General features: G+C 39.0%; 1 protein-coding gene across 7 annotated transcripts in view; it reads right to left on the bottom strand.

Moving 5' to 3' along the window:
* Positions 1–18,239, bottom strand: part of Utrn (utrophin) — a 513,444-nt gene that overhangs the window by 335,545 nt on the left and 159,660 nt on the right. For all 7 annotated transcript variants that reach the window (XM_046450838.2, XM_046450847.2, XM_046450858.2 and 4 more), the window contains 6 exons: positions 16,398–16,639; positions 16,057–16,237; positions 14,284–14,429; positions 13,394–13,606; positions 1,476–1,589; positions 437–592 (listed from right to left, as the gene is read on the bottom strand). In XM_046450838.2, coding sequence (XP_046306794.1) covers positions 437–592; positions 1,476–1,589; positions 13,394–13,606; positions 14,284–14,429; positions 16,057–16,237; positions 16,398–16,639 — 1,052 coding nt within the window. The remainder of the gene's footprint in view (positions 1–436; positions 593–1,475; positions 1,590–13,393; positions 13,607–14,283; positions 14,430–16,056; positions 16,238–16,397; positions 16,640–18,239) is intronic.

Raw genomic sequence — 18,239 nt, 5'->3', positions numbered from 1 at the left:
TCTCATTTATTGCAATATCCCCAGTGCCTGCAATGATGCCTACCAATAGATATCTAATTAATAAAATATTCATCGATAGCTGGTTAATAATATTTGCTGAAAAAAATAAATGATTGATGGCTGTAACCATAGGATAACACACTCAAACGTTCTGGGGTTAAGGCAAATCTCATAAATGTGTGTCGAGCTAGATTTTGAATAAAAAGGGTCAGGGAGTAGGTCCTGGGTCAAATCAGATAATTGATACTCTCATTTAATTTAAAAAATGTATAAAAACATATATATATAAGCAGTCTCTTGCTCCAACTTGCCACTCATGCTGTAGTTATTTTGGACCACTGTTTTTGAAACTAGATGGTTTATAAAATCTGTTTTATTGATGAAAAGAAACCACTGTCTCCACTTCCTGAAAACCATGGAAAGTAAGTAACCTCACCTCCTTGGTCATTATCTCCAGTTGGGTTTGGTAGTCAACCAGTCTCGTCTGCACCCAAGTTTTAATTCCAGCAGCTGGACAACTTCGAAGGTTAGCCTCTATTTCTTTCATGTTTTTCAGAGATGATTCAATTGTTTCTATTTCACTAACAAATGCCTGAAAACATAAAATAAGCCTGTGTTGAATTCATGCCTATATAAGTAGATGCCATAATTATAGTTTGCCTGTATTCCTGCAAATATTATAAGAACAGTCTGGGGGGAAGTCAGGACTTTTAACTGCTTAAGAAATACTGTGCCTAAAGAAATCCATTTCACCTGGAGACTTCATAGAGCCATCTGCTAAATTAGATTGGAAATACTTGACTCTCAGTGGGGAAGACTGCTTTTAATTAATTTAGAGAAAAGCCTGATGATTTCACAAAGTATAAATTGCAATGCAGTATTACCAGCAAATATCATTTGTTAAATATGTTTTCTTTAAAGCCTTGCCATGTGGCACAATAAAAGCAATGTACAATTGGTAATTACTACACAAAGACTGTCACTGTCAAATAAGACAGCAGCTCTTAGGAATCACAGTTGCTCTTGTTCTCTCTGTCCAAAATTCTATAATCATGACCAAAAGTAAAACTATGAATAATCTGTCATTCGATTATTAGTTGTAAAGGCAAAAAGGGGGGGGGGGGGGGGTTTGTGATAAAAGGTATCTTATCTGGATTTAATGCATGTCTGATTCCTTTGTTGTTGTTATTGTTGTTAACTCCTGGTTATCACCTGGTTATCCCCAGGGATGCTCTACCACTGCACTACATCTCAAGTCCTTTGTATTTGGAGACAGGGTCTCACTAACTTGGGGAGGCTGACCTTGAACTTGGAATCTCCAGCCTCAGTCTCCTAAATTGCTGGGATTACAGGTTTGTGTCACTGCACACTGCAGTACCATGTCACACTCTTGACAATTTTAATAATGGCAACAAATAATAAAAGGAAAAAAGTGTTGTTTATTCCAGCAGGTTCCCAAGAACAGCAAAACTCACCGAGCATTGGTCAAGCTGCCTCTGTAGACCCGCAGCGTCCCCTTGGGCAGCCTGCTCTTTCATCAAGAAGTCCTTCACGCCACCCATCCACTTCTCGATGACTTTAGAATCAGCCTAAATCAAACATAATACCAGAAAGGGATATTATACAGTGACACTGAACCCACTGCATCTCAAGATCTTTTGCAATTGGAAAAAAGACAACTTTTCGAAATTTGATAGCTTCCTTTTCATTTATTTTATTATTTTTTAAGCCTTCCAAAAAATTTGAAATAATTGTTCTCTTCATTCTTGAGTAAAATCTTCAAGGTGAGAACTCAGTAATCATTCTAAAAATCTCCAGATTCTCCTATGACCTAAGCTGTTTTGCTTAAATGCAAGTAATATCTATGAATAAAAATTCAAATTATACAAAAATGTTTTTTCCAGGTATAATCAGCTAAAAATATATATATTTTTGCTCTCATAGAACGTAGAACAAGTTAGTTGCTCAGAGCAGGAATAAAACAACATAATGAAGGAAACACAAGAGTTTGTTCTTGGTTCTACAGCTGGATGCCTTTTTATCTGAGCACCCAAAACAATCCACTGCCTTGTTCCAGACTTGCACCCAGCATTTACTAAGCACGCTGTGTTTCAGTTACATGTATGATTCCATGGGTTCAAAGACCAATAAGAAGGCAAAGGTTTTGCAGAAAAAAAAAAGAGAGACTTCAAAAAGGAGGTAACATTGGAACTGAACCTTAAAGAACACAAAGTAATTCTAACTTTAGATCCAACACTAGAGTGATAGTCTTTTCTTTCCAAGCCCTCCCCACCACCCATTCCACATTGGTTGGTCTGCCCTGTTCATTTTTCTGGCATTGGGCTATTTATTTCCTTGTTCATTCCTGGAAGTGGGTATGAATTTCAAAACAGTGCATCATGTCTGAAGGCAGCCAAATATCACCTTGTCTTTTCCTGGTCTTCTAGAGGTTAAGCATCCATGATGCCTCTAAGACCTGATACCTGGGGACTGCACTCACCATTTTGACTAGTATGCTCTGGAAAGTACATCGTTTTTTTGTGGGGGGGACAGGGGAGAGTGGGGTACCAGAGATGGAAAACTCAGGGACACTCTACCACTGAGCCATATCCCCAACCCTAGTTTGTATTTTATTTAGAGATAGGGGGTCACTGAGTGGCTGAGCACCTCGCTTTTGCTGAGGCTAGCTTTGAACTCGTTCATGATCCTCCTGCCTCAGCCCCCTGAACCTCTGGGATTACAGGAGTAATGTAGGCAGGCATTTGGCCTACATCAATTTTTTTTGTTTAATGCCCTTAAAATATGCCACACATGGGCTGGGGATGTGGCTCAAGCAGTAGCGTGCTCACCTGGCATGCGCAGGGCACTGGGTTCAATCCTCAGCACCACATAAGAAATAAAGATGTTGTGTCCACCGAAAACTAAAAAATAAATATTAAAAAATTCTCTCTCTCTCTCTCTCTCTCTTAAAAAAATATGCCACACAGAACCAGCCATTCTGATCTTTATAAAGTTGGAATGAATCACAAGAATGGAAATTAACATGTAAATATTACACTCAAAAAATGCCACCTAAAATGTTTTTAATTTTGTCTCTTTTATTGTAGGATTGTTTTGGGTTTTCTTTGTTTTTTATTTATTCATAGATACATTCACCACAATATTATTATAAATTAATACTATATAATTAAATCAATACTATAACTAGTATATGATAATATAATATATTCCAACATTTATTGGAATGAATGAACTACCTCTAAATATATTTGCTATGTTACATATTGCTTAATTTACTATTGTAATAATTTAGAACTTGATCGATATAATATGAAACTCTGCCTTGTTACTTGGACAGTAATAGGTAAAAACAGAACAAGAAGCCAAAAAAATATAATTTAAAGTTTTAATCTTTCCACTTTCCTATCAGCTATTCCTCCTAGCTTTCTCTCATTTACTAATCAGATCAATTTTTTATTTTATTTTATTTTATTTTATTTTTCTGGTACTGGGGATTGAACCTGGGGCACTTTACTATTGAGCCACATTCCGAGTCCCTTTTATATTTTATTTAGAGACAAGGTCTCACTAAATTGCTTAGGGCTCTCTAAATTGCTGAGGCTAGCTTTGAAATCATAGTACTCCTCTCAGCCTCCAGAGCCTCTGGGATTACAGGTGTGTGTCACTGTGTCTGGCGAGATAGACTTTTTATACTGGTTTCATTGTTGTTGAATTTTAGGTTTTTCCAAGTGAAAAATAAAGCCAATGAGAGTGTTTATCTGAGTGTTCTCCATGAGGACACCATGTCAATTGTTAACCAACCCACCTTAGGCTTCAAAAGATGGGACTCTACATACTATTAACAGCTCAGAGGTTCTCAACCTTATTCTAATAAGGTTATAAGAGACTGTTCTTAATGCTTGGCTGAAATCAAGAATGAACATGATTTGAATCAACAAATAGGAAGCCTCTTCAAATGGGAGGTTTTATCTCTGTGTATCTAATAATCTAGTGTTCCTCCTCCAAACAAATAAAAAACTAAATGCAATGCTTGAAGGAGAAGAGTCTGGACAAGGCTTGGTAGGGGTGTCCTGCAAGACATTCTTTCCTAAGTACTTATTAGCATTCTGGTTGGTCATTTGTCTTACAGCTCTGCCAGGAACTGACACAGTTGAATTTACTTTAGGTGTTGAGCTTTTAGAAACTGATGTTCCCCCTTAATTAGGACATTTATTCATCTCCATTTTTCTGGTAATTTCTCACAAGATCATGCTGTGACCCTGAAATCCTGGGTAAAAATCTCACTGCTACTTGGGATGCAGATTTATGCACCTGGAGGAAGCTAAGTGGTTTTTCCATATGATTTACAGCTCAGGCTTGAATTTACCCTAAGTAATGACGATTCCACACTCTCTAGATTCAAAGGCCGTTCCCAGATGGAGATGGGAATCAAAGCGTGCTTATGTGGCCAGACTCCTCCACCTCCTCTGTTACCATCACCCCATCCTGCTCAAGCACTTCTGCATCCCTTTATTCCAAGCACTGCTTTGAAAGCTTCCCTCCCATCTCTTCTTGAGTCTGTCTGTCACTATTCTCAAAAGCCTGTGCTGTTTGTGTCTTTTCGACTGGTTTTATGCCTCTCTTCAGTATTTGCCTTCTGAGATTGCTGGAGAAGACATCTGGGGATAACATGCTCAGGGAGCGTGGGGCAGGACATTTGCCAAAGACAGAGTATAAAATGAGAGAAAGTATGAATCCAACCACAGAGCTCACAAAGTATGCCTCTTGGGCTAGGGTTTGTGGCTCAATGGTACAGCGCTTGCCTAGCATGTGTGAGGCACTGGGTTCAATCCTCACACTGTATATAAATAAAGAAATTTTTAAAATAAAGGTCCATTGACAACTAAAAAAAAATATTAAAATAAAAAAGTATGCCTTTAAAAAAAAAAAAAGTATGCCTTTTAAAAATGCTCCATTTAACTTTGTTGGCTCAGATACTTGCATTGATGGTTTCCATCCTCGACATTTTAAGAATGCTGTGTAACTGGACTGTATACCTGGGAAGTCCATTAAATCTAGTTTTGAATAAGGAAAACTGACAGTTTCATTCGCCAAGGATTTGCAAAATTTATATGGAAGCAAAATATTCCAAGGAGTTTTTTTAATCATAGTCAGCGTCAACTAGGATAAGCTGCCTTCACTACCCCTCGCTGTGATGAGAGGAAGGTGTGTGACCTCAGATGCCTTCCTTCCTCCCTGTCAGGCAGACCCACATGATTCACCCACACCAGTTCCTCCTCTTGCTCTTACACTTTGACACTTTAAAAAAAAAAAGGAAGAGGAAAGTAAAAGACATGGACGAACCATGTAGAACTGATCATAACAATAGTGACAAAAGCAACAGAAGGGAATTTGAAAAGCCACCCTGTTTTCACTACTTAAACCCCTGCATGGAACCCTGACCACACTGAGTTCTAAGCGAGGCCTTGTGCACCAGGAACGAAACAAGTAAGCCTAAGTACCAACCCAGCAACTGATTTGCTTTGTGACTTTCAGAACCTAATTTCTGTCCTTTGAGCTTCAGTAGTTCATCTATAAAATAAGAATAATAACAACAATCTTGCTTGGTTCTTCTGGAAAACAGATAATATTTAGACAGACTACATGCAAGCATGCAATTAATGGTAAGATCTACAAAACCAACTGCTTTATTATTACACCAAGTGAACATTATTAAAAAAAAAAAAAAAAAAAAAAAAGACAACCACATCCAAGTCCTGGAGTGTATCTCCCATCTGAGATACCATGGGAATAAAGCAGCCAGGATGAGATGTGCTTACATAAATTGTGTTTAATTTTTTTAAATTGCTGCCAGTATTAACACTTGTTCTGTCCTGTAACTGTTGAAAAGAAACGGTTTTAAAACGGCCATTTGAAAGAGCTGCTGCTTATATACCTCACTAGATGTGGTCAAACACAGTTCAGCAGGAGGAAGTTGAGTAGATAGGGGAAGGAAGGTGCAATTTTTAGAAATGCCTGGTAACAGTGGACCCCTGGGCATTCCACACTGCAGACACACCAAAGGCAAAGTCTTTAAAATCAAGACTAGGGGCTGGGGCTGGGCTCAGCAGTAGCACACTTGCCTGGCATGTGTGAGGCACTGAGTTCGATTCTCAGCAACGTGTATAAATAAATAAAAATAAAGATGTATCAACACTAAAAAAATTTTTTTAATCAAGATCAGCTACCACCAATGTGCAAGAAGGTACGGGAGCAGGGGCTCTGCTCCTCTCTCCATTCTTCCACTCCATCTCCTCTCCCCCTGGAAGGAAAATACTGTCTTAATCCACTTGTAACAGATGTTTGCTGTGCATTTCAAAAATACCTAAAGCCAGCAGGGCACAGTGGCACCTGTAATCCCAGCAGCTCAGGAGGCTGAGGCAGAAGGATCTTGAGTTCAAAGCCAGCCTCAGCAAAAATCAAGGTGCTAAGCAACTCAGTGAGACCTTGCCTCTAAATAAATTACAAAATAGGGCTGGGCATGTGGCTCAGTGGTGGAATGCCCCTGAGTTCAATCCCCGGTACAAAAAAAGAAAAAAGAAAATTACCTAAAGCCTACAAAATCTTTTAAGTCATCAGAGATTACAAAGAACATGAAAGAGTTCATGTGAAAATAGTATTTTCAATCCAAACCAATCATCCAAGGCACTTATGAGTTTCTAATACACAATAATGAGTATTTAAATTTTTCATTACCTCCTTCAACTAACAGAACAAGTTCATGAACACACACACACACACACACACACACATACACACATTTCTCTGGGGGACCTCATTTCCTATAAAACAATACAAAAAATAAAATAAAAATTGCTAGTGTATTTCGAAATAAATGGCTGTAAAGATTACACCATAAGTTCTGGCCAAAAGTAGCCACGTCTTATTCCTTTTTTACTCACAAATATTCAAGTAAAAATAAAATTACGACTAATCATGTGGTCTTCTTGGAAATCAAAATACCAAACATTCTTATCTGGAAGGGTCAAAACATTGCATTGACCATGGCTGTTCAAAAGAAGTAATTTATAAGCACCTCGGATGGACAACACCCTGCTGCTAGACCTCAAAAAAGGAATGAAAGATCAAAAAACCAACCTGCCTCAGGCCTGTCCTGAGCTGGAGGTGCAGGGCATTTAAAGCTGGGTAACTCTGGACTTAGGACAGTAAGACGCCAAGGTGTGCTACTGCCTCCAACACTTGATTAAGCTGAATTCCTGGCATTTTATCTTGCTCCTCCCCCATCTGCTGGAATGTCCACAGCCTATTAAGCTGCCACTTTCTACCCCAGGACACAGACAACAAGGACTGTGAAACCAGAATTAGAAATGAATTACAGTAGATGGGGTAGAGAGAGAAGATGGGAGGGGAGGGGAGGGGGGATAGTAGAGGATAGGAAAGGTAGCAGAATACAACAGTTACTAATATGGCATTATGTAAAAATGTGGATGTGTAACCGATGTGATTCTGCAATCTGTATTTGGGGTAAAAATGGGAGTTCATAACCCACTTGAATCTAATGTATGAAATATGATATGTCAAGAGCTTTGTAATGTTTTAAACAACCAATAAAAAAATAAAATTTAAAAAAAAAGAAAACAGAAGAACTTAAAGAAGCAGAACTCCTGTTTTGTTTGGTTTCATAATATTCATGAACCTCAAAAATATCCTGAAAAATTGTTCTGTCACATAGTGGAGAGGAAATGAATGACACTGTCACTATATTATCTAAAACTGAGTTCTTCAATCTAAGACATGGAATGAATCAATATCCCTCTTGTAAAGTAAACTGTATTCAAAATAACAAGGGGAAAAAAAAACCTTCTGAGATGATTTTATCTGGTATATGTTACCTAGAAAGAGTTAAATGCTGCATTTTACACTTGGAAAGTATTTGTCATTTCATTTTACCCCAAAATGCTTTCCAAAATAATTTCAGAATCTGGTTTTCACAGTAGAGAAAGCCCAGGCATGTCACCTTCTGGGATCGGGCATCTTCATTTAGTGTGTACCTTTGACAGTTCAAGCAACTGAAGGAAGGGTGACCACACAGATACACTGACATTTGGGAGAGCATGCATTTGGATTTTATAGAGCCAGCTTCACTGGAGAGGTACAAGTGGGTCTGAAGGCACCTACAGAACAATCACATGCACATCCCATTCATTCACATCTGCTCACTTGCTGTGTACCAGACAGGGTTCCCATCCTCAAAGAACTCATGTCCTGGGCAAGGAGAAACACAGCTCTAACCATGATAAAAACTGGAAGGGTGTAACCGGTGAGTAGTAGAATCATAGAGCAGGGAACGATTCTCTGACTGTGGGCAGAGCAGTGAGAAGGGCTGAAAGAATGCTTGTAAAAGGTGTTCGTTCTTAAAGAATCAGCAGCACCTATAGTCCCAGCTACTCAGGAGGTTGACACAGCAGGATCGAAAGCTCAAGGCCAGCCTCAGCAATTTATTGATACACTGTCTCAAAACAAAATAAAAATAAAAAGAATTGGGGATGTAGCTCAGGGTGACAGCACTTGCCTACCATGCACCAGGCCCTGAGTTCAATCCCCAGCACTATGAAAAAAAAAAAAAAAGAATTAGCAGATACCAGCAGGATGAGGAATCTTAGCAAGTACATGACATTTCCAGGAGAGGCCACAGTTCAGGGTGGTCCTTTGAGAGCCACCACAGTCTCCCCACCTGAGTGGGCTGAAAGGGGGGACCGAGGCTGGGCTGGGGAAGGAAGGAAGGGGCTGTGAGATGTGTTGAGAGCACTTTGCATTACTCAGACAAGAAGTCAGATCCTCTCCCAAGTCTAACTCTGCCATCGATGTGGAAGAAGAATTCCAGAGAGAAGAGATGGGAAGCTGGAGTCAGACTTGTGGGGTAATTGAGTTGTCAGGGGCAAGAGAAGTGGAGCACAGCAAGAGGGGGCTGGAGGCGAAATTCACAGAGGCCAGCACAGCGGAAAATGGAAGACTGGGCTTTGTGTCTGCCTTAGGGACATTTTCATGATTTCCCAGGGATATCCCACACAGCAGGGGATCTTGAAAAAGGAAAAGGAAATAATACCAAATATCTTGTAGCCCACCAATCCTGCTGGGAATGAGAGAGAAAAAGCAGCCTCTTAGGATTTTATTTTATACCCATGAATCATCAGAAAATCTAGTCAGTAAAAATCAATGAAAAAAAAGTACTTATTTCATGTATTTTCAGATGTTTTGCTGCCTTGAAGGGGTGCGATGGTTGTAAACCCACCCGTTAACATTTTAGCTCATAAGTAATGGAATTTGGGTAATTACACTGGCATGGCATTGACAGAAACAAAGACTTTAAGAAGGTATTTGAGCATGAAAGCCCAATCTCTCACCTGTGCAAGATAAATGGACCACATGGACAGAGAAAGTGTAGACAAGTAAATGGGAACAAATAACAGAAAACAAATAAGAGCCTCTTCTAAGGACTGCGGGAATGCACACTTTATAAATAAGTAACAACATAGTCAAGAAAATCCTCTCAAGGGCTATATGTGCTGTATCAACAAAAGACACGATTGTTTCGAGCACTGAGGTTCACACTGCAAGCTCTAAGGTATCTTAGCTATTTAAATGTCCTCATCAAGTTCCCAATGTTATTTTTTCTACAGTGTGAAAAAAAAAATGATTAGAATGAGCAATTGTTTGTGAGCTTCTCTCTTTGGCTTTCAATACATTAACTTCCAACAAGGATCCACTGTTAATATTAGCTGCCACTAGGGAAATACTGGAGTGAACAAGAACTCTAAATATTTGCTCTACATATTTCTGCCATCCTCAAGTATTACTTATATGTAAAAAATGCATTTTAAAAATAAACAAGTCCAAAAGTCTTCACCACACACACCTCAGAGCAGCAATAAATAAAGATAAATAAAGAACTCAAAGAACTTAACAACAGCAAAACCAAATAACCCAATCACTAACTGGGCTAAGGAACTGAACAGACACTTTACAGAAGAAGAAATACAATCGATCAATAAATACTTAAACATCTCTAACAACAATACTTCAACATCTCTAACAATTAAAGAAATGCAAATCAAAACTACACTGACATTCCATCTTACTCCAATCACGATGGCAAAAATCAAGAACAAAAGCAACACTAAATGTGGCAAGGATGAGGTGGGGGAAGGTATACTCATACATTGTTGGTGGGAATACAAATTGGTGCAACCATTATGGAAAGTGGTATGGAGAGTCCTCAGAAAACTTAGAATGGAACCACCATTTGACCCAGCTATTCCACTCCTCAGCATATACCCAAAGGACTTAAAACTAACATACTACAGTGATGCAGTCCCATCAATGTTTGTAGCAGCTCAATTCCCAATAGCTAAACTACGGAACCAACCTAGGTGCCTTCAACAGATGAATGGATAAAGAAACTGTAGTATATATACACAACAGGATATTACTCAGCCATAAAGAAGAATGAGATCATAGCATTTGCTGGTAAATGGATGGAACTGAAGAATATTATGCTAAGCAAAATAAGCCAATCACAAAGAACCGAAGGCTGAATGTTTTCTCTGATTCATAATGTGGGGGGCAGGGCGGGGACAGAGAATAAAAGTATTTGGACTAAACAGAGGGGAGTGAAGGGAGGCGAGAAGGCATGGGTGTAGGAATGATAGTAGAGTGAATTGGACATTACTGCCCTATGTGTATATATGATTACATGACCTGGAAACATCTACATCATGTACAACCAGATGAATGAGAAGTTATACTGCATTTATGTATGATGTGTCAAAATGCATTCTACTGTCATGTATAAGTAACATATAATAATTAGAATAAATATATGTACACAAACAAACAAATAAAATAAACAAACAATTCCACTGTTTTGTCCCTAAGAAAAATCACACAGATTGGCACTATACCTACTGGACCTCGTGTCTTAAAGACAACAGAAATTAAATGACTAAGAAATTATACATCAGCACCATGAAAAAGAGAAAACAGTGATAACCAGTATAAGAATATTTCATGTAATCATCTAAAGACTATGAGATGGATGGGATTTTTAAGTTTCCTCAAGTAAATGGTGAGCAAACAAGTAACAGGAAATTCCTTTAAAGCACATAAGGGAGCAGGAGTGTTCTTAAAAATTAAAAAACAAAAATACACATACATATGCACATATATTTCAGAGAAGAAGTTGAACAATTAAGGAATACAGACATTGACAACAATCTTGTACCTAGCACACAAAAAGGGCAAATAAAAATAACAGGATGTTAGAAACCTACTACTATAAAAACAACAACAAACCTCACAAACTATTCAGAAATGTGTTTAATGGGGAATATATTTTTTACGGAAGTACATTTTTTTGTGGGGAGGATGGGTACCAGGGATTGAACTTAGGGGCGCTGGACCACTGAGCCACATCCCCAGCCCTATTTTGTATCTTATTTAGAGAGAGGGTCTCACGGAGCTGCTGAGCACCTCACCACTGCTGAGGCTTGGCAATACATTTTTAGCAGCACTCCAATTTACCACTAAGGGCCTGGATTTTCTGTATTAGTAACAACAACCCACTAAAGCCTAAAGCCAGATTACTATAACCCCAGGACTTTCTCTCGTGTTTTGGAAGAATATTGATTCTCTTGAAATTCAATTAGAATATTGGCTAATATTTAGCTCACCCAAGAGTAATTTGTAACTTTTGCAAATCCTCTCAGATTTAAATTTGAAAACAAAGGAATGATCTTTGAAAAGAATGGGAATTATTTAACCCAGCATGGCTGACTCTTGGCACCATTCGCATGTGGGGTGGGAAGACTGTTTGGTGGGCCTGTTGGGTGCACTAACAAGATTACCTGGGTCCCTGGCCCTACCCACTGGGTGCTTTCCCCCACAGCTGAGAATTCCTGATAATCAATCCACTCCTGGACCATGACTGAAAATTCTAGAATTGTAGATGAGGGTAATCCTCATTTTGAAAGTTGAAACAGTTACAACTGATGACACGTAAGTAGAAGTGGATTCACTCATGAAGTGAAAGCTACCCAATAACACATTCCTCTTCATAACTAGTGGTTTATTCGAGTGAGATCTAAAAACTACTGCTGCCACCACACACACCCACACAACCTGTCCATCCACAATCTTCTGCTGTCGTTCACTGGAACTGCCCATCACTTGCTGGGTCAAGAGCTTCCCTCCAAGTTCAGTGGTCAATGCTCAACAAATTTCACTGGAGGCCTTCCACGCTGACCCGTACAGGACCATCAGACCTCTTCTACTACCACAAGTTCTCTGACTTTGATTTTTAAAACACTGCTTTCATATATCTTATCTTTACTTTCAATCTTTTCACCTTTTTGACCAATATCCTTCACACAAATTTTCTACGGATCTAAATCTATCATCTACCTAAATCTAAAGTTCTTATTACTGGTCATTGAGTGCCTTCTCTGGGTCAGACACTGTTGCAGAAGTATATCTTAGAACACAAAGATGGGAGAGTGGGGGAATAGGGGGAGCCCTGACTAAAGGGAAATGAGAAGGGCCAAGGAACAGGTCCCCAGGAGGACAGAGTGTGAGTGGCTCATTCTCTACCCAGTCCTTTCTGGTGAGAAAACCAGGTGACGTGGCAGCTCTGCTTCTCCATAGGTCTCACGGGCAGAATTAAAATCTGACCTTTCCTGACACTGGCTTTTACCACTTCCTCCTTATACAGCCTCTCATTGATCCTGTCTTCTCAAACTTTACTAAGGCTTCGTCTGTGCTGCACATTTTCAGATGTAGCAAAGCAACCCACTTCAGAATTTGTGTGCCCTGAATTACTTGCTTCCCAGTCTGACACAGATGCACTAGTTTAGATTTTCAACCCAACTGTCAAAGACCTTTAAAGAAAGGTTCAGGGGCTGGGGTTATGGCTCAGTGGTACAGCACTTGCCTTCGTACATGCAGGGCCCTGGGTTCGATTCTGAGCACCACATATAAATAAATAAAATAAAGTTATATAAAAGAAGCAGGTTCAAGGCTCCTTCTACCCAACTGAGTAATTTAATGACCAGCCAATATTTCACATAGGTCCCCATTTTGACCATTTTTAAGCAATGTTCTCTTATCTTCAAAGTCAAGTTCATCTCTACCAAGAAGCCTTTTCTGCAAGGCAGAAAGAAAGACGTGCTCACAAGCACATTAACAGTAAATCTCAGCTTCAGCGCATAAAAAGTGAGGGCCTAGAAACCACACAATATAAATAGATATTTGAGTCTTATTGTGATAATCACCATTTACCCTACAATAAACTTAAGCTCCTGATGGCCTCCTGCTTTACCTCAAAAGTTCTGAGTTTGGAGGTAATTTCTTCAAGCAAATGTAGATCTTTGGAAACCTTGGCCTTTAATTTATTCCACTTTCCTTGGGCATCATCAAATTCTTGCTTATACATTTTTTCTACATCAGGAAGCACATTCTTCTCCAAAGCCTTTGTTTCTTCTGCAAGTTTACATAACGTGGGTTTTTGATTCTCAAGGATTTCATCAAGGGCCTAGGAAAAAAATTGAAAAGGTAAAAATCATATACAGCAATGTGTCTGTGCAGATGGAATCACATACAGAAAAAAAAGACATTTTATCAAAAAAAATTGTAAAAAGAATAGTCATAATCAAAAAAGCTCCAGCTTTCCCTTCATGAGTTATGCGTAGGCAACATAAGATGTTCTGTATGCTGAGAGTCGCAGGAGCACCACACCCATGAGGGTCCAGTGTGCAGTGTTAAGGGTTGGTCTTTTTCTGTGATGAAGTACTTCAGAATCTTGAGGTTACTTAACTTACTACCAGGGAAGCATTTGTACTCAACACCAAATTTTTAAAAAGCATGAATTCAACTAATATTCCTCATTTTACAAAAGACATCTTAGCACATTATGAACAGGTTGAAAGTTTTAGGCAAGTTATAATAGAAGGAGAAAATATGCTTTTCTTCTACTAATACTAAATAAATTTCTTTTTATCTGAGGTCCTATGTTATAATAGCTAATCGTCAAATTATAAGAAATTTTGAGACCAATTTTGACTACAAATGACCAATGTTTTTAAAAAAAATGACAAAATCATTCTTTTTAATCTTACTGAGAAGGCCCAAAGGAAGAAACAACACCTATTTCTCCTTTAAAATCTTAAAATATAGAACGTAAAATTTCTAGACTTCAGAACCATAAATTACCTTTTTTTCTTGCAGGGCCTTCTCCATCTTGGCAAGATCATTCAGAGCATTGAGAGACATCTGGGCCTTATTTTCTGAGTCACTTAGTGTATCTTTTAGTGTTTTTAGTGTCTCCAAATATGCTTGTCCCGGCTGGCTCTTCAATTCTGTTTATTTAAAAATACTTACTTTGAGAAAATAATATTAGGAATCTGATTGTTATTATATATACCATTAATCTTCCATATATAATAAGTGAATTCAAATGCATAATAATTTAGACCCCTAATTAAAATTTAAAAGGGTCTCTGTTGGTTAATAAAATAGGTCATTCTACTGGCATTTCTAGGACTCAGACAGTGACTTCATTCCTGCGGATGTTGATGTTTGAAATATTAACTAACTCACTATCATTTTTCTTCATTTCATCATGATGAAATGTCTCTCCAAAGCTGGAACAACAATGTTCCTTTTGTCTCACATAATCTCCTCTTCCCCAATTGCCACACAAAGAATAAAGAAAGAAAACAAAGATCCACCAGTCTTCCTGTAAGTACAAGGCCCCAAGAAAAACCCATCTCACAGTGGCAGGCATGTACAGGGACACGGCACCAGGCTGCCACAGGTACCCTGAGAAACAGGGCCAGCCACAGCCCACTGGTGAAGTCTACTTGTACGTCTAATATAAGAATCACATACAGCAGCACTTGTGTGGAAGAGAAGTGAGTTCATCTGAAGGACAAAGAGACAAAACCAGCCAGCAGCCAGGGTTAAAATGCCTATGGTCCTTGTCAAAATGAAAACATAGTTTGTGCCAGTAAAGTGAGAAAGAGGTCCTCTCCATATTTACTTTGCACTCTAGGTTAACTAATATCAATGAGCAAAGGCACGGTGTCCAAATGCCTTCTGGAAGACAATAAGACACATTGTCTAATATACACATGTACTGATTCCTAACGTCCTTACACAATCTGCGGTACCTGAAGAAGGCAGTGGTTATGGGCACTGAGTCTGTACTACCCAGTCCAAACTTAAACAGCAGCCCAGGAAAACACATAAGTAAAATATAAGGGATGAGCTCTCACAGCCTTTAGCAGCTAACTTCCTAAAACCAGGTTTACTGCAAAAGTAAAATCTCATTAAAATTTTTCATCTTTTAGAAGAAGAATATGATTTCTTTTTCAAAAAAGGGATGGTATTGCTAAAACCATAATCATTATGAATGATAAGAAAAAAGTGATCATTCTTTCTAATCTTACTGAGGAGATCCAAAGGAAGAAACAACACCTATTTCTCCTTTTAAAATATTAAAGCCAGGCATGGTGGTGCATACCTGTAATCCCGGGTACTCAGGGAGTCTGAAGCAGGGGATTACAAGGTTGAGTCCAGCCTGAGCAACTTAGCAAGAGCCTATCTCAGAATAAAAAGGGTTGGGGATGAAGCTAAGCGGAAGAGAGCTCACCTGGGTTCCGATCCCAGTAACACACATACAAACACACACACACACACACACACACACAAAAAAAACACCTTATTTAAGAAAAGTATTAGATCCTATTAACACATTTTTAGAGTATGTGAAAAGTGTATGTATTTTTCTAATCAAATGTGAGCCCAGAAAATAGTCTGATTATACTTTAAGACCTTGAACCACATGGTGCCAAAGAAAACGTAAAACTGGTGTAATGCATAAACACGCTGACAATCTAAGTTTTGGGAATAATTTTTAGATTCAGGCAAACAGAGAGGAGATATTAATATCATCAAGTAAGAAAACCAAGGGAATGGGCTTACCATTCTCTAGCTGTTGTTGATGATGCTCTAAATCCTTCTGCACAGCCTGGTAGTGGCCCAGAAAGCCATCCAAGCTCTGCTGGACAAAACCTGGGACCGAAGGCCGAGACCTCAGGGCCAAGCAGCTTGCACGCACCATTTCAATTTTGGGTTGGAGGCCAAGGAGACTGTTGAGTTCCCTCTGTGGAAGAGAAAATACGGTCGCATAACTCAATGAAGGAATCTCCCCAGAAAGTCCATCAGAGCAGAATTAACTAAAATTTCATGACACAAAAAGCACCTGCCTCAAGTAGGAAATGGTACAAAGAACTCTGGCATACTCCAGACGGCTGGCTCCTTACCTGACAGGAATCCTTCAAACTTGCCAAGGACTGCTGGGGAGATTTAGAAAAGGGCGTGTGTTGTACCCACTCCTCCTTCTTCTTTACGATCTTTTCAAGCTCATCAATCTGCTTACAATAAGCATTGATATCCTCCTGAAGCTGAAGCTTTCCGGCCAGATCCTCCAGATGCTGAGATACATTCTTCCACTCTGATAAAACCTTCTCCAGAACATTTTTTATTTCTTCAGTAGAAAGACCCTCTACACAGACAAAAGAATAAGCAGACACTTCAGAGTTTTATAAAACTTTGTTGTGAATTGGTTCCAAACATTCTAAGTTATTCCAAACGAGGTAACTTCACATATAATGATCACTTCCTTGTGTCCCTTTTAACACAACAATGAAAAATTATAAGGATGCACTTTAAAAAATATTTAGGCACATTCAACTGCTTGACCTAGGAGGGTGGGGGGCCCTGAAATGGCAGTTCAGGGCGGTGTTGCTACCTCAAAAGGCACATCAGTGCAGTGTTTTTTGAACAGAATATGTTCTTTGTGCTCTGCTACCTTATAACCTGAGCCAGGGAACTAAAATCAATGGCCTGGATTTGTCTGGGCCTCTGATATCATAATCAAGACCCTCTTTCGTGAGAGATAAAGACAGCTGGCCAATTAAAGGAAGAGGCCATGCAAGCCTGCGGAGATCAAACCACGGTGTCATATAAATTACAAAATAAACAGCAAGAATTCCAATTTCTGGGAAGCAACCAGGCACATGTGGGAAAGTTAAGCCATCAGCCAGGCCTAGGGAGTCTACTGGGCACTGCACATATATAAGTCAATGTCCAAAACATCAAAGTGTGGTAAGATTAGAAATATATCAGAAGAGAATGCCATTATTTTTATAAGACTCTTATAATTTTGTTTGCCTCATATTTTTGAAAGGTAGAGAATGTTCCTAGAAATAACAAAGTTTTTTAACACATAATAGGTCTTTTTTTTTTTTTTGGTGTTGGGGACTGGGGAGTGAACCTAGGGTACTCTACCACTGAGCTGTATATCCCCAGCCCTCTTTGTTTTTTATTTGAGACAAGGTCTTCCTAAATGGTAAAGACTGGCCTCAGTCCTCCTACCTCAGCCTTCTGACTCCCTGGGATTACAGGCATGCACCACTGCATGTGACTCTCACAATAGATCTCTTCACAGTTCTTCCCTTAGTAGATCAAATCCCTTAAAATGACGATGAGAAAGTTTGGGAAACTGGCAAAGGAATATTTTATATTCAGAGAACATGCATGTTGAAAGGACAGGCTTCTCATCGTCAATAACTGAGTGGGAGGGCAATAAAACAGTTCTGCGTTGTGAACATATGCAACAGAAATCCAGGATAATGAGAAATCAACCCCCCCAAAAAAGGGAGAGGGGGAGGCCTGGAAAACAAAAGGGCATTTATGGTCCACTGACAATACAACTCTAAAAATTTCAATAGTACATTGTACCCACTGAAAACTAGAAATGCAAACATATTAGAGGATTTGAATGTACCCCATGTCAGTTGCTGAAGTTCACTATCCACTGTTACAGAGGTGACACATCCAACCTAGGCAAAACTTTCATGCCACAACCCAAGTTCAAATAGCCCTGTTCATGTGGGTCATAAACACAACGAATCATGATTTTTCTGCACAATGGAGATCTAGGCTTCACTCCTGCTAGATCATCTCTAGTCTAGGTGGACATGGGCAGAATAACTGCATCAGCCACTTCATTTTTATGTCAGGAAAATTTATTAAATGGCTAAACAAGGAAGAAAATTAAACTGGGAAATAAAATTCCTGAGATGAAAAACTGTCACCCCACT

The sequence above is a fragment of the Marmota monax genome, unplaced genomic scaffold (assembly GCF_021218885.2).
Source record: "Marmota monax isolate L192 unplaced genomic scaffold, Marmota_monax_Labrador192_F-V1.1 WCK01_AAM20220418_F8-fsc00030, whole genome shotgun sequence".
Lineage (NCBI taxonomy): Eukaryota > Metazoa > Chordata > Mammalia > Rodentia > Sciuridae > Marmota > Marmota monax.
The sequence above is the reverse complement of the archived record's forward strand: the minus strand, read 5'-3'. Positions and strand labels throughout refer to the sequence as shown.